The sequence below is a fragment of the Diadema antillarum genome, unplaced genomic scaffold (genome assembly GCF_040938485.1).
Source record: "Diadema antillarum isolate AM-2024a unplaced genomic scaffold, OU_Dant_1.0 scf00000086, whole genome shotgun sequence".
Taxonomy (NCBI): domain Eukaryota; kingdom Metazoa; phylum Echinodermata; class Echinoidea; order Diadematoida; family Diadematidae; genus Diadema; species Diadema antillarum.
This window is the reverse complement of record NW_027270975.1, coordinates 615,636-641,139: the sequence shown is the minus strand read 5'-3', so window position 1 is coordinate 641,139 and position 25,504 is coordinate 615,636. Positions and strand designations below refer to the sequence as shown.

The 25,504-nt window shown below is 38.9% G+C and overlaps 1 protein-coding gene across 1 annotated transcript; it reads right to left on the bottom strand.

The window, feature by feature from the left end:
* Positions 1–411: 411 nt before the first annotated feature.
* Positions 412–23,649, bottom strand: LOC139717956 (isocitrate dehydrogenase [NADP] cytoplasmic-like). The gene is made up of 9 exons (XM_071629438.1): positions 23,611–23,649; positions 10,272–10,378; positions 9,542–9,628; positions 8,191–8,351; positions 7,606–7,820; positions 5,941–6,161; positions 4,739–4,879; positions 1,878–2,040; positions 412–1,058 (listed from the first exon to the last, which is right to left on the bottom strand). The coding sequence occupies exons 1-9, from the start codon at positions 23,631–23,633 to the stop codon at positions 980–982; spliced, it is 1,197 nt and encodes a 398-aa protein (XP_071485539.1). The 5' UTR covers positions 23,634–23,649; the 3' UTR covers positions 412–979.
* Between the last annotated feature and the right edge of the window lie 1,855 nt (positions 23,650–25,504).

The window sequence follows — 25,504 nt, the reverse complement described above, 5'->3', positions numbered from 1 at the left end:
CCCTGTATCTCCACGAACAGTCTCTCACCAGTGCATAATTTATATATTACAGTCAGATGCTACGATACTTTAGATGTACATTGTACATGCCACAAATAACCTATTTAAACAAACAGAAAACAATAAATGAGATATTAAAGACAGAATTGCAAGAACAGAAAGAGAGAGAGTGCATACACAAGCATGTGTGTGTACGTATGACATCTCCCTCTGCTAGCAGTTTGTCAAGACACATACTTAAACACTGAAGAAATGGATGTCTACAATTTGGGAACGTTCTGCTGGTTGCACACACAAACAAATACACAAACACAGATACATTTTGTCAAATGCAGCATGTGCTCATGTGCTGCAAAGTGTCGAATAATGAAGTAATGATCTTAAAAGAAATAAGCTTACTGTCAATAGCACTGGTTGCATTCCCACACATACGGGGCAGTGTTTTGCCTGATTAATCACAAACATCTACTGGTATCTACATTTGGAACATATAAAAATATCAAGTCCACATAGTTGCACTCATGCTAAATCTTCCTGATTTTGCTAATACAGACAAACTTTAATTTTACCATAATAAAAAAGGGAAAATCTGGTGATCAAATGCCCAGTTGCTTTTAAAAGCATGAAAAAAAAAACCCTCCGTCATCCAAATGGGATTGCAGCATGGGCATATCAACGAAACCATTAATACTTTCTTTCATAAAACACCTGTCTGACCACTTCATGTCAAATTAAGGACTTAAAAAACAACTAAAGAAATGAGCCTCATGTTGGGCAGTAAGGTTTCTAATGAGAATGAGAGTTTGACAGACATAATTGAGACAGTTTAAAAAGAGTGAAGAGAATCTTACGACACCGGTTGTCAGTAATTAGTTCACTTTGATCTGGAGATGAAAATTCACTGCTAAATATACAGACAAACAGGGGCTATTTCAGGTACATTGTACAACTGAAGTCATAGTCTGCTACCGGTCTTTAGTCATTGACACTTGGCTGTCACTGCTGCTGCCACCTTCTCGATGAACTCAAAGGTGTTCACGTAGTCTGCTCTTGTGATGCTGTGAGGCAAACAGGAAACAGAGACATAGAAATAGCAAAATGGAAATGAGTGGACCAATTCTCTCACAAAAATAAGCAAGAGTCAAATATCATATGTGATATATGAGAATGTATTCATAGCTTTTTAATATTGAAAGCTTTTACTTATAAACTGTATTTTCGGGAGGGTTTAATTTTCACAAGGGTTTAATTTTCACGAATTTCACGCAACACAGTTGAACAGCGAATTTTAACAACATGCGAAAATGCCACCAAGTGCTAATGTAATAGTGCGCTTAAAAAGGCCTCTGTGTCAATTCACGAAAGCCGCATCTCGCAAAAATCTCTGTGACCTCCTCATTCGCGAAAATAACAGCATATACAGGATGTCATCCAGACAGATACAGTGCACTCCCTTTATTATGAACACAGTTATAACAAAATTAACCCGTTGAGGACAGTTTCATTTTGCTACAACACGCATTTCCCATAGACGCTTGCCCGAGTATACTCGGGACTCGTCCTCAACGGGTTAAAAATTCAAGCCGCAACATTGTCTACTCTATGTATTTTTATTGTTTATTTGTTTGGTTACAACGAAATTTTGATATAACGACAAAAAACTGCAGGTCCCAATGACTTCATTATAATGGGTGTCCACCGTACTGGTATTATGACAATGGTAATAGCCACAGTAAATCAGTGTTCTTCTGGGCATATTATATTGTTTTAAATGTCAAGCTTTTTTTAATGTCGAGCTTTTTTGCAAAAACACAAAATATGGCATGGAAATAAATGAATGAGAGAGAAGAAAGGGGAAAGACTCCTAGGAGACTTACTTGGCCATTCCCTTGATGCATATCGCCAGGTCTTTGGTCATAATGCCGCCCTCTATTGTCTCGACACAGGCTTCTTCCAGCGCCTTGGCAAACTTGGCCAGGGCCTGGTTGCTGTCCAGTTTGGCCCGATGGGCCAAGCCCCTGGTCCAAGCAAAGATGGAAGCTGGGGGGGGGGGGGATAAAATCATCCAAAACAACATGAGAAGTTGGCATACGTAAGCATCACATAATATAATCATATAATCACAGAATCATGCACTGGTATAATTCATTGTAATGCTTACATTGTGCATGATACATGTATTTTGTACCACAGTAGACTGTCGTTATGAAGAGCACTGATAAAACAAACTCTTGTTTTGAGACATTGTTTTTTGCCCAAAAGTGCAGTTTCTTTTACATTTTGTTCTGTTTCACACCCATGGTGATCTCACTGTTCTCAGTGAGTTAGTTAAGCCATTGAGGATGGTTTGATTTTGCTACAACACGCATTTCGCATAGACACGTGCCCGAGTATACTCGGGACTCGTCCTCAACGGGTTAAAAGGAAACAAATATTAGTGCAAGACTATTGTATTAGGGCCAAGGTAGTGTAACGTTGAAAATAAGGGTCTGGGCTCATTTCACTTGTGGTTCTTGTTGTTATGGAAAAAAAGAAGAAATGAATGGGGCCCTATTTACATATGATTTGCAGCAGGTAATCAAATCAAGTGATATCATAAAAGCTGATCTAACTCTTACTTTTTTATAAATCTTTCGCTAATAAAATGTCTAGGAGCTCATAATAGTAAATGTCTCTGTAGGGGAACAGTTTGCAGGAAAAGGAAAAAGAAAATGTGGCCCCACATGGGAGCTCATGAAATATAGCTTTTTATTCAGTGATCCCAGAGGTCTTGTATGAAACCCTTCACCTTTCCATACAATGTAGGCAATGAATTACACAAAAGATATCAAGGTTCAAGGGTCTACTTTTGAGCGCTCAAACACAGCCTATGCCTACTAGTATGCATCTGTTTGTATGTATATCTGCCTGTGTGTGTGTCTGTCTCTCCTTCTTTCTGATCTATTTTTACTGTCTGCCTGTTCTTGTTTCCTCTCTGACTGTTTATCACTTCCACCAAGGAAGGAGGTTAGGTTTTATTAGCCGTGGTTTGTCTCTGTGCAAAACTCAAAGAGTTGGGAAAGGATTTGGCTGAAACTTGCAGGAAAAGTTAATAATGACACAAGAAAAAGATGATTATATTTTGGTAGTGATTCAGGAATTTGTATGAATTTTTGCAGGATTTTTTTCTTTTATCTGTGGGCAAATAGAGTCAAGGAACTTGAGAGTTCAAGCTGTGCGTACTTGAGGTTTGCATAATATGCGCACAGAAGTGCATGCTCTGCTCGAGGCACAGCATGCAGGAAGCTGATGAGGTATTAAGGCTTCTGTATCATTGGGATATTGGGTGATTTTCAGCATGTGTGTATGGGTGGAAATGAGCTGCTTTGTGGAGGTCTGTGCTCTACGAGTGCTTTTCTAGTTTGCTTTGATAATGCTAAACTCCTTGCTGAAAACTTACTTGTTTACTCAATCCTAATTTTTGTTGCTGTTGTTATACCATGCATACATAATGCTGTATTTTGATTTTGTGAATATTTTTTCTGTATCAATGCGTTTAGAAACATCAGTACTAAGCATTATATAAGTGTTAATTACTATCATTATTACTACAGTAAACCTCGGATAAGTCGACGTCGAGTGAGTCGAATATCACTTAACTCGAAGCAAAATAAAAAGTCCTGATTTTTCCCTATGTATTTTCTCTAAGAAATATTTGGATAAGCCGAAGTACGAGAGTCGAATTTCGGCTGTGTCGAAGTAAAACATTCAGTCCCTTTTGTACGAAATACACATAGTTTACATCACTTGAGCCGAAGAAGATTTCTCTGGCATTCTCATTACATTTAGAGGAGAACAAAAAATCGGCATGTCGCAGAACCCCGTCCCTGACCTACTGCAAAGCATGCACACTCACTGTAGCTCCGCACGCATGTCGAATACATGCACATGTATACATGTATACACACAGCACATCGATCCATACTTTATCCATACACACAGCACATCCATACTATATCCATGTCAAGCCAGGACTCCTTGGTCAACCAATCGCTGCTTTAATATTTTAGTGACAGGCCAAGTGGGCGGAGCTTGTTTGTGCGTGCCCGGCTGGCTGTATAGTTTTGTTCAATGGAGGTGGGATGGGCCTGGGAGAGTGTTTGTCTCAGGGTAGGTTGACAGAGATGGCTACCTACGTTGCACCATAGACATACACTAGCACATGCACATTGCCACATTAGCGCAGACATTCTCAGAACTATGTTTAACTACTAGTATTGATACAAATTCCATGTTCAATTTAGAACAAAATAAGAACACTATCTTCAAGAACAGACAAATTTGAATGCAAACACACACACGTATGCACGCACACACACACACACACACACGCACACACACACACACACATGCATGCAAATGTACTATAATACATGTACATAACTGTGAGTTGAAAAAAAAATCGACTCTCGCGAGAGTCGAAGTTCACTTAAGTCGAAGCATTTTTGTCAGTCCCGAGAGCTTCGACTCATGCGAGGTTTACTGTATTTTATAATTATTCTTATCATTGAATAAAAATAATAATTATCATTATTTACATTGTTATTATCATTATCACTACTATTATCATTATTATTATTATTATTATTATTATTATTATTATTATTATTATTATTATTATTATCATTATCATTATTTCTAGCTATTATTAATTGTGATTACTATTATTATCATCATCCTATCACACTCCTGAACTCACCCACTGAGTTGGTAGATGTCTCCTTGCCCTGTTGGTGCATTCTGTAATGCCTGGTGACTGTTCCATGGGCAGCCTCCGACTCCACCGTCTTACCATCTGGACAGATCAGTACTGATGTCATCATCCCTAGAGATCCGTAGCCTGGGGGTGTTCAATAAAGAATTTAAGTTCATCTTACATCTTAAAGGGATGGTACAGTATTGGTGGAGATGAGAATTGGGTTTTTAACTTTTTGCGAGATACCAAAAAAACCCCACTAATAATATAGTACAGAGCATACCATTTTAAAAGGAATTCAAAGTTTATTTGATGAAAATCGGGTTTGGAATGACTGAAACATCCATAAACAAAGTAAAACAAAGCAATCGTAATAAAATGTGGGTACCACACTTTATCAGAATCGCTCTTTTTTTGATATCTCAGCCATTTCCAAACCAATTTTCATCAAATAAACGTTGAATTCCTCATAGAATTACATGCTCTTTCATATTTCATAAGAGGTTTCCCATTATCTCACCAAAGAAATTAGGTCTCAACCAAAACTATACGATCCCTTTAAGTAGCTATCTATCAAAATATATACTTCTGTGCTGCACTTTCATCTTTAATGAACATGAGTCTAAAACTTTCATAATTTTTTAGATAAAACAGTGAAAAGCACCAGCTCCTATTTCTGAAACTCAGATGTAAATGGCAGTAATATGGTAGAGATAAAGAAACTCTTCCCTACCCTCCCAAGAAAAATATGGTCATAAGCACAAATCATCATCTTCCTGAGCTATCAACACATCCATTCTCAAAACAATTTGGATTTGGTATTTGTCATAAAAGTCACAACATTTCATATTGTAATTTGATTAACAATATTTTCTCTGATTGCATTGTTGTACTAATTTTGTGTCATTATGTGCATTCAAATCAATATCATATTGTAATTTAATTAACAATATTTTCTCTGATTGCATTGTTGTACTGAATTTGTGCCATTATGTGCATTCAAATCAATATCATATTGTAATTTCATTAACAATATTTTCTCTGATTGCATTGTTGTATTGATTTTGTGTCATTATGTGCATTCAAATCAATATCATATTGCAATTACATTTTTTTTTTTTTTTTTTGGGGGGGGAATAAAATAAACTAAATGAAAGGATATGACACATGCATAAAATGATTTCTAGAAAAAGTCTCTATGTTACCTTGTGCTACTGAATCACTCTGGACGTCACCGTCATAGTTCTTGCATGCCCAGACGAAGCCACCCTCATTTTTGAGTGCAAAGGCCACCATGTCATCAATGAGGCGATGCTCATACCAGAGCTTCTTTGCCTCAAACTGAGACTGGTACTCCTTCTCGTAGATTTCTTGGAAGATGTCCTTGAAGCGACCGTCGTAGCGCTTCAAGATTGTGTTCTTGGTACTGCACAGGTTGAGGTGATAGAATTCAGAGGAAACAGAATGGAAAAGATGCATCGCAATTACCTCTGGATATGAAGCTTTTAATTCATCTCATTCTAGCAACACCAGGTTTATGAATCTGATATCTTAGATTATGTCAGATGCCCTATGAAAGTTGGAGAGTTCAAACATAATCTAATCTTTGGCACTGAAATGTTTTCTCTTGCTCTTCTGTCTGTCTGTATGTACAATGTATGCATTTCTCTCTCTCTCTCTCCCTATCCATAAAGCTGTTTTAAATCATTTCTATAGTAATACCATATTGTTATACCTCAGATTATCTCTGAAACAGTTTTTATTTTTACAGGAAACCACTATGATATGACAAACAAGTTCAGCTCAGCAGAGAAGCTCCGACCCACCCCCCCCCCCCCCACCTTTTTAGCACAAGATAAGGGAATACATAGGGTGTGACCACTTGGGCCCCCCCCCCCCCCCCACATTTTATTACCCCAGAAGTAACACTAGAAAGTTGCGCAGAAGACCCCCTTTTTTTTTTTCTTGTTAGCTGATGAAAACCCGAAAGTGGCTGCAAGAAATATAAACTGCCCTCACCCTCCAACTTTTAAAAGCGTGGTGTGCCGACCATGTACACCATATTTGGCGGGGTTGTAGTTTCAAAAACCTGGTACAGCGGGGAGACACATGTAGTCACATTTAATTCACTACCCACCACAGTAACTTCAAAAAACCATGAATAGTAACCGTCAGCAAATATTTTGTATGTGCATAGTAATGTATGCTCATTGGTAATTGTCAACTCCAGTTGAGATTCTACATGTGTATTGTATAGATCAGTCATAAAGTTGCACACAATTTGTTCTGGGGCCAAATATAATCGAGCTGGGCTGGGCCACCCTTCCCTCTCCACACTCCTGGGTCTTTAACTCTTTGTGTGCCAGGTTCACACACCCGACTCAATCGACGGCGTGCCAAATTCGCATATTCTGCCCAAAGTACAAACCCGCCTAAACCAATCAGTAAATGACCAAATGTCACGGACAGTATATTGAAAGAATTTCTTGCGATTCTAATCCTGTCCCATGTAGCTTCCATTTATATGTGGTGATTTACAATCAAGCGGTATTCCCAAGTGGATTTGCTTGTAAAAGTTTTTGTTACGGTTTTGTGTGCAAAAGTCATGGCTCTACAATAATGTACTGGTCATTTGAAAGGAAAACAATCATAGAATTGTCACATAATTTTAATACATCTAAGTAACGCTTGGCAGTTTCTCTACAACTTTGCTCATTACATGTCCATAGTAACAAAAATCTATGACAGTTACATAGATTTGGAAAAACAGATAAGCCCCAAAGCATGACAACATTGCTGTTTCACAATTAGGTGGCACACACAGGGGTCAAATCGTGGCAAAGAAAGAGTTAAAATGAAGGTCAGCATACCTGAGGTACAGAGGGTAGCCCCTGTCGAGGGCATACCGGAAGCAGCAGTGGGCAAAGTTCTCGATGGAGACATCCGTGTTGAACATCCCCATGGCAACTCCTCCACCATCTTTAAACTCATGGACGGTGAATGACTGCCCCTCGCTCCCATCCTCTGGGGTAAACTTGATCTCAACTTTGCCCTTTCCTGGGACCACAAAGTCTGTAGCCTTGTACTGCTCAGGGATTCATTGTTGTTGGATTTAGGGGGGGGGGGGATAAAAGAGTTGCATATTACACATGGTTATCATCTCATACATAATCATAATGTAGAAGTCATTTGTCATCCACAAACATGACCCTTCACAGGCAATGCAGTTTTTGACTCGGCTCTTTATTGGACTCTCGTTTTTTTTTCTCAGAAAGAGAGGTGTCTAAACCACCCATAACACCTAAACATGTACAGAACCCACTGCAGAAACATGATTACAAACACATCTTCTTGTTGATGTGAGACTTCTCCATGATGGGACACAGAAGTTTTCTCTCTACGAGTATAAGTGTTGCTAGGCAACATGTAAGAAGAATTCGAAGATGCCAACACACCTGATCGGCATGGGCGTGGCGGCCAATGACAATGGGTTTGGTCCAGGTGGTAACAAGACGGGGAATGTTCTCACAGATGATGGCCTCCCGGAAGACGGTGCCTCCCAGAATGTTCCGGATGGTTCCGTTGGGGGACTTCCACATCTTTTTCAGCTTGAATTCTGTATGGCAAGCCACAACGACAAGAAAGAGAAGAGGGAAGTGAAATATAGAGAAATGTTAACAAACTTTCAATATATGCCAACAAGATAAGATCTACTGTCAAAGTGGAAACTTTTTTCTGTGATTACTCCCTTGCACAAGGCCTCTTACAGTGAACTTCAATTGGTTATGAACGCATTCAAGCTTGTAAATATTATTTATAGAGATGAGTATTTCGGTATTATCTTAACATCTGAATATTAAAAGTTTAGATGCAATGTTGTTTTGTGCTAGTGCAGTATAATTATAAACATATGGCATATGATCTACAAAAATTCTGCACAACAAAATATTTCATATTTCTAGGGAAACTAAAGGAATAGTTCTTGCACATCATGTATGGGGGAACTTTGGACATGAAACAATAATTTCTTGTCAAAGAGAATTTATAATAACCATATATAATCAGACGGCCACTATAGACAGGTGACCATAAGAGGGAGGTTTGACTGTGTGTGAAATGGATGAAACTTCCATTTGGAATCACATAGAGATATAGTTGGTCTCTGAGAAATGACAAGAAGACAAATCCTCTGTGTGTCACACAGTATACACACAAATGATACATTATGTTTTACATATTTGTATATAGGCTCAATATCTTTGTTTCACTCTTTGAACTCCTACATTGTGAGTGTTATTACAGATTACATTCTGTCGACAAAACATACAGCTTTCACATTGGGCGTGGGTCAGAAAAAAACAGTGTGTATGTGTGCGTGCGCACCCAATGTGAAAGCTGTATCTTTTGTTGACATGGATCAACGGGCTTACACAAAACACCGTATGGAATGCATGTCGCACCAAAATTCTTCGCTCATACGTCGCACAAAACCAGCGAAATTTGAAAATGATTACATTTATTGGGCGTAGAATAAAAGTTATGAACCAAATTTAATGATTTTGGTATCATTGTCTTCTGCGGAAGATGCCCTTTCTAATAATGTCAAAAAATATAGCACTTTTAGAATGCAAAGTACTGAAAATCCACCGTTCCACTTTTTTTTGGACACCAAGTATATTCTAATAACTGAGACTGTGTGATGCATCCAATGCTGATGCTGCTCATATTTATTTATGAGGGGAACAAGAGAGAGAGAGAGAAAAAAAAGAAAAGGCGGATGGGAGGAAGAATCAAGGATTAACCAACCTTCCACTCTCTTCTCATCTGGTGTAATGGTTGCACACTTGATGCCTACATTGTACTTCTTGATGGCCTCGGCACAATCCACCGTGACTGTAAAACGAAATCAATAAAAGAAATTAAAACATTTTCTTTGAATTCCATCACAGGGTATGACTAGTGACAAATCGTGATGACATGATGTACCAAACTTCCACTTGACACTCAATCTGTCAGCTGTGTATACAGTTTCAGACTCTACTCAATAATCTGCCGGAAGTGACCCCAAAATACATGTACAACTTATCAAATCGAGGGAAACGGGTTCAATATTTCATTGCCCCTACATTTCCAGTACAACTAATATCATGTTTTCACGAGAACATGTGAGACTTAAAAAAATAACACATCTTTGTGCTTGTATTTGAGTTGACAGAAAATTTTCCCTTTCATTTGTTTTTAATAGTTTTTGTATCTTAAAACTAACTGGAAAATGGACTGTACAATGGAATGGACTACCACAATCTTTAAGAAAAAAAAAAAATTGAACGAAGCAGCGGTCATACAGGAATAATGAGTTTCCTAGGACTTTGAGTAAATTTTATTTTTGGTCCACACAAGGTCTTATTAAACTCATGATGACGGAAAAAAGAAACAAACAAATTAATGCCAGTTCACTACTGATACTATTAGGCTTAAAGACCATGTACGGCGACTTTCCCTTCGAATGCTGCTAATCAAGAAATGTTTCCTTTACCCTGGTCATTTGTGGCATCACGGTTTTCAATTCCAAGATCAAAGGATTTCAGGTCAAGATCAACGAAGGGAAAGATCAACTTCTCCTTGATAATATCCCAGATGATTCTGGAGAAAATTAGGAGGAAAACAAGCAAATATTAAAATTCAACAAAATACACTGTAGTATTATCACATTATGATGAGCCTGAAAGACAAAGACAAAAAAAAAAAGAAGTCTACCACAATCACATCTTAAAGGCTTTATTTACTATTTGCAGATAAAACAAACACCCAGCTTTTGTGCTTCAAAATGGATCTAAAATGTGAGTTAGGGATAGAAACAACCAATGTAAAAATCTTATTCATTATAAGCAATTGTTAAAAATACAAAATGTGAACAATAGTTATAATGAAATTATTTCTAGACTAGCTAAACTGTCCAGTGTACAATTATGGTTTAGTGAGAAAAATAGTGATATCTCGTACATTCTAGGCTTTATTGCATTTTTTTTTAATGGTAGGATGTTTTGTAATAAAAGTGACCTACACATACATGTACAGGCATCAAATGCCATAACTCGAACATTTTCAAATCAATGCTCCCAATGGTAATCAATCTTTAAAATTCAACAAAATAATGTTTATCACATTATCATGAGACTCAAAGGAAAAGACAAAAAAAAACAACAACTGAAGTCTACCACAATTACATCTTAAGTAGACAAAATGAATGTTTCTGTCATTATTTGGTATTCAACTTTTATAGTACTTAAGGTATTTTTTTTTCTATTCTTTTCACAGATAGACTGTAACAAACTGTATTTCAACTAGTTTCATTTAATCTCTCTGCAATATAAAATGAATCAAGAGTTTCAATTCAAAGAGGTCAAGATCATTTTGCAGAAGTATTACTACAAAAGATGATGGCTTCAAATATCATTTGTCTAGCAAATAGGATCACAATCTTCATTTGGTATATCACTTACAAGTTTTCAAATTCAGCAGAAATGATTCATAATATTGATATCAAATAATTATGACTTTCCACTATACAAATTAAAGTTCACATTGTCACAAGAATTCCAGGGTTGAAAAAAAAAAAAAAGAAGAATGACGCACATACAGATGAACTAGTAAAAAACTGATAATAGCAATTTAAGATATTGAACATCATGAAAAAAAATGATAAATATGTACCTCTCATCTACCAGCAAAAGTGATTATGGCACAGTCTGCGTGCATAAAAGATTATGGTGTATGACATGTACACGTAGTAAAATTCGTTTGTTTTTTTCTTTAACCATGTACCTGATAACTTTTTTGTTTGTCTGTACTGTGAGGGTAGAGCAATTATCATTACATGTAGGATTTTTTTTGTGCTGTTTCATTATGATGACCCAGGTCACGGGGGAAAATCCCATTCACAAGAAAGATAAAGGTAACAATGTATCTAATATTCACCAAATCTTTTGTGGAAAAACTGACAAAATGGTTTTATTTACATATTTCACACCATCAAGTGCTTCATGCTAATGAAGAACTTCTTCATAAACATATTTAGAAATATTTTCATTAGTTTGTCAGTCATTGTTGTTGTTGTTTTTTTACTTGAGTTATTCTTAGTTGAGTTTTAATATAGTCAGGGAGCAGCTTAGAATCATAAAAATGTAATGCCTGACTAAGTTTCTCAAGTCAGGTTTAACCCATTCTGTACAGGCGCTTTGGACAGTGTGTACAAGGCTGTAGGGTTTCTCTGTGCCAGCGGGCACTCAAAACATACCGGTAGTAAGGTTTAGAATAGGCCTATCTGACAGTGTTTTCCATGTTTCAAAGTTTCACAATTTTGACTTGTGTATGTTTGCAAGCTTAACCCCTTGAGGACGAGTCCCGAGTAAACTCTGGCAGGTATCTAAGGACAAGAGACCCGCGGGTCTAGCGCTCACCTGAGTATCGCAAGTTCACCTGAGTATCGCAAGTTCACCTTTCACGCAGTCACTAATCTAAATTAAAATTTGACCAGGCATTCTCAAGTAGAAGATGAAAATGTACAATAAGGGCCCAATTTTTTAAAGATTCCTTAATTTGGGGGGATTGGGGCCCCCTGGGGCCCTCTGGGTGGGGCATGGTGCCCATTTTGATAAATTGAGATCCTGACCCCCTAGGGATGCTACCTGCCAAGTTTGACAAAAATCCATCATGAGGTTTTCAGGAAGAAGATGAAAATGTACAATTCAGGCCCCCATTTGGACCCTTCCAACCACCCCCCCCCCCCCTACCCAAGAGGGGCACCCCTGGATCTCCTATGAACAAACTTCAAACTACAGTCATTAATGTACTCACTCATAATATTATCTCAGCTCTATAACTTCTGATTCTAGAGAAGATTTATAAAGATTCCTTCATTTGGGGGGTTTGGGACCCCTGGGGGCCCCCTGGGTTGGGCATGGTGCCCATTTTAACAAATTGAGATCCTAACCCCCTAGGGATGCTACCTGCCAAGTTTGGTGAAAATGGGTCATGGGGTTTTCAAGAATAAGATAAAAATGTACAATTTAGGCCCCATTAGGACCCCTCCTCACCCCCTCCCCTGGGTCCCAAGGGGGGCACCCCTGATTCTGCCATGAACAAACTTGAAACTACAGTCATCAATGTACTTACTCATAGTATTAACTTAGCTCTATCACTTCTGGTTCTAGAGAAGAAGATTTTTGCGGATTCCTTAATTTTGGGGGGTTTGGGCCCCCTGTGGGCCCCCTAGGTGGGGCATGGTGCCCATTTTAACAAATTGAGTTCCTAACCCCCTAGGGATGCTACCTGCCAAGTTTGGTGAAAATGGGTCATGGGGTTCTCAAGAAGAAGATGAAAATGTACAATTTAGGCCCCATTAGAACCCTTCCCCACCCCCCTCCCCTGGGTCCCAAGGGGGGCACCCCTGATTCTGCCATGAACAAACTTGAAACTACAGTCATCAATGTACTAACTCATAGTATTAACTTAGCTCTATCACTTCTGGTTCTAGAGAAGAAGATTTTTACAGATTCCTTAATTTTGGGGGGTTTGGGCCCCCCTGGGGGCCCCCTGGGTGGGGCATGGTGCCCATTTTAACAAATTGAGTTCCTAACCCCCTAGGGATGCTACCTGCCAAGTTTGATGAAAATCGGTCTTGGGGTTTTCAAGAAGAAGATGAAAATGTAAAAAGTTTACGCACGACGCACGACGCACGACGCACGACGCACGACGGACGACGGACGACGCACGACGCACGACGCACGACGCACGACGCACGACGCACGACGGACGCCGGACGAAGGGCGATCGCAATAGCTCACTTGAGCCTTTGGCTCAGGTGAGCTAAAAATGCGTGTTGTAGCAAAATCAAACCGTCCTCAACAGGTTTAATGGTCTCACCTACATGTACAGGAAATGGATGCAGGAAGTACTTTTATCATGGAGCTACATTTTACAATGGTGTGTGCACAATATGTGTTTCTTTACGCTCTGGGGCATATACACATACTTACTGTATAACAAGCATCATAAACAAACAAGGGTTATGGTTATGATAGGCAGATGATAGAGTTGTGATACAGAAGACATTCCAAAATGTTAAATACACTGCTGTATGTAGCTCCATGGTTGTACCCTGGCCCATTTCCATCCAAGTGCCAGAACAGCTTGCGTTCATAATGAACACTATAAATTGTAATAGGCAGGCCTAGTACCTCCATATCGATACCATCTTAATTAGTAGTTTTGTATTTAACTTTACTCGAGATCTAACTACCTGGTACATGTGCTGGGAACTAAAGTCAAGCCAGATTGGGTTATTCAATCTGTCATTGTTTGTATACACTACATGTATGTCCCATGACTGAGGTCATGAAATGTGATCTTTCTTTCAAGATCCCATTTCACTGAGTCACCCATCTGCACTATGAGTTACATAACCATTTCCTGGATTTATCACAGAGACCACAGAGTCACTTTCAACAAGGTAAAGGGCACTTGCCCACGGCAGGTTCTATTGTACACCACTTACTACAGATTATTTCAAGATCTATCCCTCCCTCCTTCTCGCGGAATCTCTCTCTCCATCTCTTTCTTTCTTTCTCTCTACATCTATCTATCCAAGACTATAGATCTCCCTCTCTCTCTCTTTCTTTCTTTCTTTTTCCTCCATCTATCTATCCATCTATAGATCTCTCCCTCTCTCTCTCTCCATCTATCTATCTATCTCTTTTTCTCTCTCTTTATCTCTAAACCTCATCTTTTTTCTATCTCTCTCCCTCTCTCCTTTCTCTATCCCTTGAGTCTCTCTCTCACTATATTTGTTGACAGTCTCTAGCTATGTCTCCCAATATCTCCCCTTATATTTCAATCTCTCTTTTCATCTTGGCGCGACCAGACGCTGTTTACTACGCTATGCGAACGTACCATGTACAGCGACTGGGCTGTGTACAGTTATTTTCATCTCTGCTCCACCTTTCTATCTCTTTCAATCTCTCTCTCCCTCCCTTCATCTCCATCACTGGTACTACTCATTATTAACCTGTTGAGGATGGACTGGGTCTGCTACAACACACATTCGTCATAGATACCTGCCCAAGTGTACTCGGGACTCATCCTAAACAATTAAAAGAAACCAAAACTCAAAGAGAAATGTGGATTGAGTGAAAGCAGCAACATTAGTAGAACACATCAGTGAAACTTTGAGGACAATCGAGGCAAAAGTTATGAATTTTAAAGTTTGGTATTGGAACTGCTGGATGAGGAGACTATACTCTCTAAAAAAGATGTAGTGAAAATATTCACTCTTGAAAGAGTGAATACAAAAAAGAGTGCATTTAGAGTGAAGTTGGAGTGAATTTGGGATGGCTAGTAACCGATCAGTGGGAATCAGTGGGAATGCTGAGGGACGATTGTTCCAATCCTTGTGGGATTCATTGAAGAGTACATTTAATATCTATTGTTGTGTGAAAATTATTTGCTTCAGAACGGTCTCATATTCAAGTAATGTGCAGATTAATGCCCCGTCACTGACCAGGCACGCTAACCTGGAAACATTAAACTGCACATTACTTGAATATGAGACCATTCTGAAGCAAATGATTTTCACACAACAATAGATATACAATGTACTATTAAATGAATCCCACAAGGATTGGAACTATCATCCTCCAGCATTCCGACTGATTCCCACTGATCAGTTACTAGCCATCCCCTTTAAGACGTTCTTTTTCACTCATTTTGGAGTGACCTCAGGGATCACTCAAAGATTTTGGAGTAATCCCTGAGGTCACTCGGAAATGAGTGAAAATGAACATTTTCACACAAAATTCACTCCAATTTCACTCTAAATTCACTCTTTTCTGTTATTCACTCCTTCAAGAGTGAACATTTTCACTCGATCTTTGTTAGAGCGTATAGAGATTATACGATGATCATAACTTCTAGTAGGATGTCATCTGGGAGAAATCATCTAGGAGGAATTCAAAGTTTATTTGATGGAAATTGGTTTTGAAATGGTTGAGATATTAAACAAAATAAAACAAAGTGGTCCTGATAAACTTTTAGGTGGGTCCCACCTTTTACCATAGGAACCTCTTCACTTTTGATATCTCAGCCATTTCAAACCCAATTCTCATCAAGAAAACTTGAATTCCTCCTAGAACTGTAACACGATCTTTCATATTTCATAGGAGGTTTATTCTCAATATGTTATCTCACAAAAAAAAGGGAAAAAAGTTGGAAACCCCGAAGCCCCATCTCAACCAAATCTACACCAGATCCCATAATAGTCCCTCACACTGCCAGGCACGGATTCGCCTCACCAACTCTTAATAGTATGACATCACGCAGTGTTTTGGCCTTTGAAAGAGGCTAAGGTCAACTCTGTCCACAAGCTCATTGAGCGTGTTTCTACTGAGAGCGCCTCACATCCCTGGCATCGCCACGAATTTTGTCCAACGCAGCACCTCGTATTTTACGACCACTCGAGCTGTTTCTACTGAGCGATAAAATACGAGGTGATGCAAAGGTGACATGCAAAGGTGACATGCAAATGCGGCGATTCCGGAAGTCAGGTATTTTTAAGTCACAGATTTGGGTCACGCGCGCACTGCCTGTTAATACGATCCGAACCCTGCCTGCTTTGCTACAACTGCGTCGGCTATTTTTTGATTAGCCATTTCTTTTCGTCTTCCCATCCAATATACCCCGAACTAACATACTGGTATCCTGCGACTGACTGATGAGAAATCTTTGGAGATCGAGGGTCCAGTTGAGATTTTCTCAAGGCTGCGACGTACTAATGTGGTACTCTCGCGATTCGAGACAATATAAAATGAAATAACGCGGTGTAAAATCAAGTAAGTGATGAGGGCTTAGTAATGCAATAAGTTAGGCTGTTAATCACGCGAACAATAGACGATGAATGCCACAATTCACATGTAACATAACGTATAGGGCCTATAACACATACACAAGCGAGTTGGTACAAACAAAGCATGATGCGAACACGGTCGCTGTGTGTACACACTTATTTTGTACACATGTGTCGAAGGAGTGTGTGCGGTATATGCAATGAACCGATTGAAAAGCGCGGGGAGAAATTCTAGACGTCCGATACACCATGAATTTCGCTACCCGGTGTGTTTCGACTAAGAATCGTCCTTCGCGTCACCACGCATCGACCACCTCAATAGATGGACGACGGAGCACCTCGCATCAGCCGGCATCGGCCACTACCCGATCTGTTTCTACTGAGGAAAAATTCGAGGTGTCACCACGCATCGGCCGGTATCGGCCGGCATCGGCCGGTATCACCTCGAATTTTCGTCGCTCAGTAGAAACACGCTCATTGATGATCACATGCACCCTTTAATCATCCAGCTATCTACAACTTCATCACAAGGAATCTTGTGGTTAGGAGCATCCATGATAAACTCAAAGATACCACCGACCAGGGACTGTTCACACACGGCTTGTCCCACCTCCATGTTCACACACACCTAGTAAAAAATTTTAAAAAAATTAAAAATAAAAACAGTAAACTTTGCAAACCAGTCCCCACACCCCTCCCCCTTGTATGCATTATGTGAACACACACGTACACATAAAAAATCTTTTATCATTACAATCAGCAGTGTAATGCTAATCTTTTCATTTTTGTTATGCCTTTGACAGACCATGAAAACATATCATATGTTTCATATCCAAAGGCTTTACAGCTCATATGGTACAAGTACTCCCTCAGATATATCCGCATAGTACATTGTATTGACACAGAAAAAACACAAGCTCCAGATGCAGTAAATGTTGCCTGTTCTATGCACTTGGTATGTTTTACAGCACTTGTACTGATGATATTGAAGAAAGCAGAGTGTATACGGAATGTGGAACATTTTGCAGTATACAATTTGTACATAGATCTGTATGCTGTACAACCAAGGAGGTATAATACAGAAGAAAGCAGCATGCTCTGACCCTACGAACAAGCTTCTGAGGTCATAGTGCAATGGGGTTAAGATCCCTCAGGGCATTAATCAACAAAACCACAAAAGGCTATCCATGTATGATGCATCACTCTTCCATGGAAGGAATAATAGGGGAAACCAAGAAGGCAGCATAAGTACAACAAAGTAGCATTGTTTTGCATTGAAACTATACATTCAATATGTATGGTAAATTGAATGTCCTGCAACCTTTTATCAAACTTAAAAGCTAAACTGTAAAGTGTGAATTCTCTTCTCTGTCTCCAAGTATTTGAAGAAATCACTTGGTTTTTCTGCATTACCTATTAAACAAACCCACCCCCCCCCCATCACAATTGTTTACCTATAGACAAAGATAAATGCATTGAACTTTCCGACTGAATAAACATGGTATTTATAAAGCAAGAACAGACCTTTCAAAGTCACCTTGTATTGAAGCACAATGTGTAGTGCACAGGTTAGTACAATGTACAATGGTATGATTGATAGTACAAGTAGCCTTGACTCAGACACTGTTCAGGACAATGTGAAGTACAAGTACAGACAAAACATTTAAAAGTACCAGTTTAAAGTATATTGCAGGTATATGACATAAAGTTGTCCCACTTCACAGCTCTTTACAAGTAAAACCATTTTTGTCACACAGATGTGTGCACATATTGTATGTGTACATTCACATTGAAATTATTGCATGCTTATTGATTGGCCATAAGATAACCATACCACAGTAATTGCCTACTTTCACATTGGCGAAATATCACGATAATGTATTCTACACTGCAATTTGCAGGCCTATTGGTATTTCAGTTGGTACATAACACTCTCATTCACAAACTACTTTATTTCTAAATCAAAACTAAACCATTCTATTATTAAGGAAAGCACTGTATGTGCTTGAATATAATTAGTGACTGTCATAAATCAACTTTGAATTCCTCTTAGAATCTTTGCTTTTTGACAATTCATTTGATAAAAAGTGGTTTCTAAATATCTCACAAAAATTTAAAATCTAACTGAATTCTTATCTCAACCAATGATATACCATTCCTTTATCAAAGCATCCAGCTAAAAAGCAACTTGTTGGCAATTTACCATAGCAACCCATCCAAGAATGAGCTGATTTTGCTTCCCAAGTGCAAAAAGTACCTGCCGAAGTATAGTCATAATGCAGGACTAGTCCTCAAAGGGTTAAGGATATTAAAGAAAGGGAGAAGACCATTTTGGTAGTATCCTCAGTGTTACTGTTTTAGACCTTCACTTTTTACTGTTGGGGCAAAGGGCATCCAGATATTATGAATTTCATTGAGTTGACTTTGGTCTTTCAGTCCCATACAAGGTGACATTGTGAGAGTGACTCTAGTACCAGTACCAGTAGGAGTCAGGTTTATATGTGGGTTGATTACATAGACTATAACAGAAAAGGACACTTGGGGAAGATATTTTATATTCACTGTGTTGATTTGTGGCAAAAGCAGCTAAAAGAGAAATTACTCGAAGTTCTAAGTAAAAAAGGAATTAATAAATGAGGACCAAATTTACTATGTAACACTTGTGTTTCAATTACTCATGATAGGCACTGTGTATTAAAGGAATTTACAGGGAAAGATGTACAGAGTGTAGGTGTTGTTACAGAATGAACTTCAGCACTTCACATAAGCACCAAAATGAGGACTTTAAAGTGACATTGCAAGTCTGATAATCCTTTAAAAATATTGAAACTTCCATCTTTCTAAAGCCCCCCCCCCCCTCTCTCTCTCTCTCTCTATCATGCTCTCTGATTTCTTCCTTTCTTTTTTTTTGGTTTTCCCTCTCTCTCTCTCTCTCTCTCTCTCTCTCTCTCTCGTTGAAATGAGGCTTTAAAAGGTACATCACAAAGCATGATTACATAATCTTTACAGTGTCTTGGAATCTCAACACAAAGATTTTACGTTCCATGAGTGTAATCAAGTACGTCACATACCTCAGTACAAATGTATGCTCTTTCATCCATTGATGCTTTAACTGACAGACTTGTACAAAGAGCAGTTCCATTTGTATCAGACAGTTCTGAATATCACTGAACTGTTTGTCTCTTTTACATCGCAAAGGGAAAATAAAGACTAGAATAAAATCAGAGAGTCTCCAGTGGAAAAAAAGGGGAAAGCTAGCCTTTCCTCAAGACGTCCTGACATTTGAAACTTCCTATTATTCAAGGTACAACTTTCTCTATCTAAGTCACCTGAATTTGGTATTTGGGCAAGGGCCACCAAACAAAGTGTACCTGCCCAGCAACAAGTGAGGAAATGGATAATGTTAAAATTGTAGCATTTTAACCCTTTGAGGACCAGTCCCGAGAATACTCGAGCAGGAGTCTAAGGGAAATGCGTGTTGTGGCAAAATCAGCCCATCCTCATAGGCCCAAATTCACACAGGAGACAAATGAAACCATGGTTCATATGGACAAAAACCATTGAGCGCCAAGTGTCGCATGGAATATTTTGTTACAAATTCAGTCGTTTCGACGATGAAATGATTATTTTGTAAACGAAATGACATTTTGTAACTAAATGCACATTTTGTCCATGACATGATAATTTTGTAAACGAAACGGGCATTTTATCAACGAAATGATCAATTTCGTAGCAAAATATTCCTTGCGACACTTGGCACTCTATGGTTTTGTTCATGGTTTGAACCATGGTTTCATTTCTACCATCTTTGTGAATTTGGGCGATTGGGTTTAACTTTAGTACCACTTTGATGAGAATAATTGCTGGATGTAAAAACAGAAATATTGAGTCGCACTTTCCGTTATAAATTGGAGCTGACAATCTTTTTTACTGTATGAAATTTTTCATGAATTGCCACTAGCAGTCAATGCACGGTGCAGACAAAAACTTCCACATATGAAATGCATTTAACTTTGCTCCTTGCAAAAGCTGCGAAAATATCATACATAAAAAATGTCTGTCTTTACAGTAGGGAATTGGGCAAACTAACGCCTTCAGCAATATCATGTAGTGCTGACATTGTCAGCATTTGCACTTGCTCTGCAGTTCTGTGCTGTGCCAAGCTAGTACTTGGCACATTTATGTAGCACAATAATGCCAACAATAGACTGAACCATGAGGCCTCGTGTCAAAAGGTTATCATGAGATAGACAGATCCAGGTGAGTAGATGTGTTCAAACATTGTATTCATGTTTCAACTTCACTAGATGAGCTCTGCATCTGCACAGAAATTTGTTGCACATCAATTTTCTATTAATTGAATTATAAAATTGTATCTATTGGTCTGCAACTATCAAACATGAAGTGCTTTTCCTCATTTAACCTTTTGATACTGGTACTGCAGTCTGTCTGGAATTACCGTAACAATACATGAAATGGCTCACTCTTTGCAGGAGATATCCCTAACTAGCTCTGTATACAAAGTGTACACTTTGATCTTTTACACCTCTTGTATTGAATACAGAGATTGTTATAAACTATGATGGGCTCTTCGAACACACACTAGTCAGTGATTGGATTAACAGGATCATGTGACATTGAGGTATCTGTTGGACAATGTTTTCCCTTTTAGTAAAGACATAATGTACAGTTTATGTAATGCTCTACTTACAGATAAATTTATGTAAACAAAAGGTGAATGATACTAAACAGTACAATGGTATCTTTCAAAAGCACAACAGTCAATGAAGTAATTCTATCTTATCGATAATACTAACTGTTCTATCAAACCCTTCTTGTTTTCTACAAAATACTGATGCCTATGACATGCTAACCTCCTGACCTCTCTGCCCTATTTCAGACTCGATGTACAGCCAACCATACTGCATCTATAGGACCAGCAAGAAAACAAGAAAATATATCATTCCTATATCCAGCACCCATGGTGTTGGGACAATATTATCCATCATGATGCTGGACAAGAGGTCCCTTATAGTTATACTGCATTGTTCCTGCACAATCTATGCACAAACACACACAAAAGAAGAAAAAAAAAATTCACCCGATGTAGGCCTATCTACAGTTAAAGAGATTATGACCTTTCAAATAGCTTGGTTCACAGGGTGTCCCTCAGCATTTTTCTTGTTTGTTTCATTTAATGATCAATGGGGAAACTTGAAAGAAAGACTGGTTTCTAGTATTAAATTCAGAGGGGTGAAGGTTCAGGTGCAAGTTTCTTCACTTCACAGATCAGCAGTTGCCATCTTAGCAAATTCAATTTGTAGCTCTAGGGAGACAAAGTGAAGAAACTTGCACACCTGAATGGGAAACTTGCATTGCTATGTTAATGTATGACAACAACAATTCATACACAATCTAATTTGCATACGCAAGGTTTATGCTAAATATCGCTTCTTTTTAAGACAATGAAAGGGTCTGTTAACTTATTTTAGGAATTACAAATCTTTATAATACCGTCCATTTGATTTTGCTTGAAAGCTTATAAATGATACTTCACTGCTACTGCAGCTAACTTGAACTTGATGCAGAATTGTACTTTGAAACATAAAATGGGATTACAGCGGGTTTCCGTGTGTTCAGCAATACAGCCCAGTCAGTGTGCACACATGGGTGCACACATTGTTCAAAGCCTGTTTGGTATGAGGGAGAAAAAACGACAACACTAAAATGCCAGTAAATAGCCATGTGTTGGATTCAATGCAGTGAAGGTCACCTTTTATGCTGAGAGTTGCATGTTATAATCACTGAAGGAGATCAAAGTCAACAGCCTTTGAATTGCTTCTTCCGTTGCAGTTGACAAAGTTTTATCACAAGACACAGCCAAACAGACTAAAAGCACTTCACACAGTTTGTACTTCTATTTTTTTTTTTTTTTACTACACTACAGGTATAATAATGGTATTTAAAGGCAACACTGAGCTCCGTTTTTAACCCATTAGGTTTTCTAGCTATTTCTGTAGGTGATAGGCCTAAGCATTTGCAATGGAAGAGCAAACTATCCAGTTGAACCATATCAAAAGCAATGTGTTGTACCATATTAGTTTCAAGTGAGAAGCAGGTCAGTGTCCCTTAAAGTCTGTGCTAACTACTTTGCATACTACTACAGTGGACTCTTGTTATAACAAAGTCCTCGGGACTGGCAGTTTTCTTTCATCATATAAAAATTTTGTTATAACTGAACAAATAAACAATGAAAGACATAGAGCAAATAATGTTGCAGCCTGAATTTTTACTTCGTTGTAACCGGAATTTCATTATGGATAACCATGTTTGTTACATGTATGTTTAAACAAGAGTGCACTGTACATTTTGAGGGCATGCACTGAATTGGCTTGAACCTGGATGCCAGCTCGGGTGCCATATAGGCAACGTACATGCTTACACTTCCGAACCTGCCTATCTGGCATGGCTGTTCTTAATTCATTAATGCTATCAAGGCCTGTGTCTGTCTTTAGTACAGGGATGCCTGTCGGACTTCTTAGCTCCCTCTTTTTGCACTGATCCCTGTATGGGCTCCAAGAATGTAAGGGAATGAGTAGATACTGTAGCTCAGTAGGACTACAGTTCAGTACAGTGTCCCACAAGTCTTATAAATCCTCCCCTCAAGCACTTCAACAGACTTTTTGGTAGCCTGACGCACAGCGTCTGGTCTCTGTATACATCACATGGTTAACTTTTTGGCAGACTACCACACATTATGTTGATATTTTTTACAGTCACTCCAGGAAACATACAGTACGAACTATCCTATGCATTTGTGTGTACACTACTTTCATGTTTCTTCATTTTTTAGTACCTTGATACAAGGAGGAACCTTCTAATGGGTACCTTGTAGTAGTGTTAAGTCCTCTACGGTTCCCTGTACCAAGGGAAAAGGAGAGGGGCAGTCAGCATCAAATGGATACTTGGTACTTACCTTGTCATCTCATCCCCTTGCATCTCAACAACAGTTCCTCCTGTGAGAGAGAGAAAGAAAGAGAAAGAGGGAGGAATGGTAGAGAAAAGAGATAACTTTTTGTCGTTATTGTATACCAACGGAAACCAGGGCACTGCTCCATGAACATTGTCAGTCCTACCAAGATTTGAAGAAGTCAGTCTCTGTAAACAATAATTATCCTATCATAGTACATGTACATTGTATGACTCAAGACTTAGCTCCTCACATAAATTAAGATTTTGATGAGAGTTATTTTTTTTTTCAGTACAAACATGCCAATAGCCTTTTAATACATGTATAAAAAAAGTTTAGCACTTTTGTCAGAGTTCTGCCTTTGGCTTTTTTAGACTTAGAAACTGTAGCTCAAGCTCATGTTCAGTTCAGTTTAGAATAGCTAGATGGACAGACTGGTTTTATATAGAGTAGTGAAGATCTTGTACACTGTATCTTGAGCATGTTAAACTGCGACCAGCCCAAACGCAAAACGTTCCCATACTGTGTGAAGGAGCGGCGGCGGCACACGGCCTGCGGTTAGGCAAAAACATGAAGAGATGTAGAACTAGAACTAATGTTGAATGACAGGATGAGGCAAAAAGAGCAAGGTATATTTAGACCATCTAGTAAACGTTAGTTAAAAAATCATAAATCATAATAAATCAAAGTCTGAAACTATGGGGAAAAAATTACATAAGTTTGCGATTGTGATCGCCAGTTAATACATTGTGTACAACATCTCATTCGTTTTAAGTCTAAGCTACCATAATTACCAACAATGGCAACATCATCACCAACCATCATCACTAATACATCAATCGGCATCATCATCATGATCATGACCACCATCATCCTCGCATCACTGTGTCTAGTAATGTAGCATTGATTGGAACCAAAGACTACTAATTCAGAGGCGCAAAGACTACTAATTCAGAGGCGGAAAGACCGAGGCCACAGCTTCAGCAAGCAGCTAGCTGCTGCTGGGCTTACACTTGCACTCCCGTCATACCCGGCACCCATCGATCAGTCGATCATATCGCGGCCGTTAGCCGTGGCAGTACGCGCAGATCGCGTCGAGTAGTCATGAAGATGGCCAGGTGTTCTACAGCGAGTACAGCAGGTCTGACACACCGTTCCTTCGCTTGCCTGCAGAAATAAAGTACTTTAGATTCTTACCTTGAATTTTGGCCATTATGATATCGGTATTTGCCTTCCTCGAAGCTAGATGAACACTTATGTACAGAAGGGATGCAACACCAGGTTCCTACCACGTTCAGTCTCGTTGATATAACCACGGCCCTGGAGACATACGTTTACACGTACGCGTACGCATCGGTACATTACACTGCACTATTTTACTCTTCGCGAACAATAGCAACTTGATTCACGTAAACCTCGAACGATCTTGCTAGACTAATTCCAGTCGTTTACCATCAAGGTGACTGATCGCCTAGTACAGTAACGGGTAGAATCGGGGAATCGTGTCATCAAAACGACTTTTTGATTTTCTAATTTGTGGGTGTGTCAGTTGTGAAGGTGACTTTGATTTAAAATAATGTTCTTTTACAGGTTTTTGTACAACCTGCTGAATTCCTAGTCATACTCTACATTGTACATCCAGGGAATAACCAGGGAGGTGGGAAGAGATCCCACCTCCCTGGAATAAAAGCGATTGCCTTATGATTCATTTCGACACAATCCACATGATGAACATGCTGTGTGAAACAGGAAGGATTATTCTATGTAACGTCGCTGATTCCCTCTTATTCAGAAATAGTCTAGTCGATATACGGTCAGGCGTTATTACCGGGAAAAACCTCCCTGTTTCAGCTGCCATGCGTTTAATTCGGACAGAAACGAATAACTATGCATAGGTACA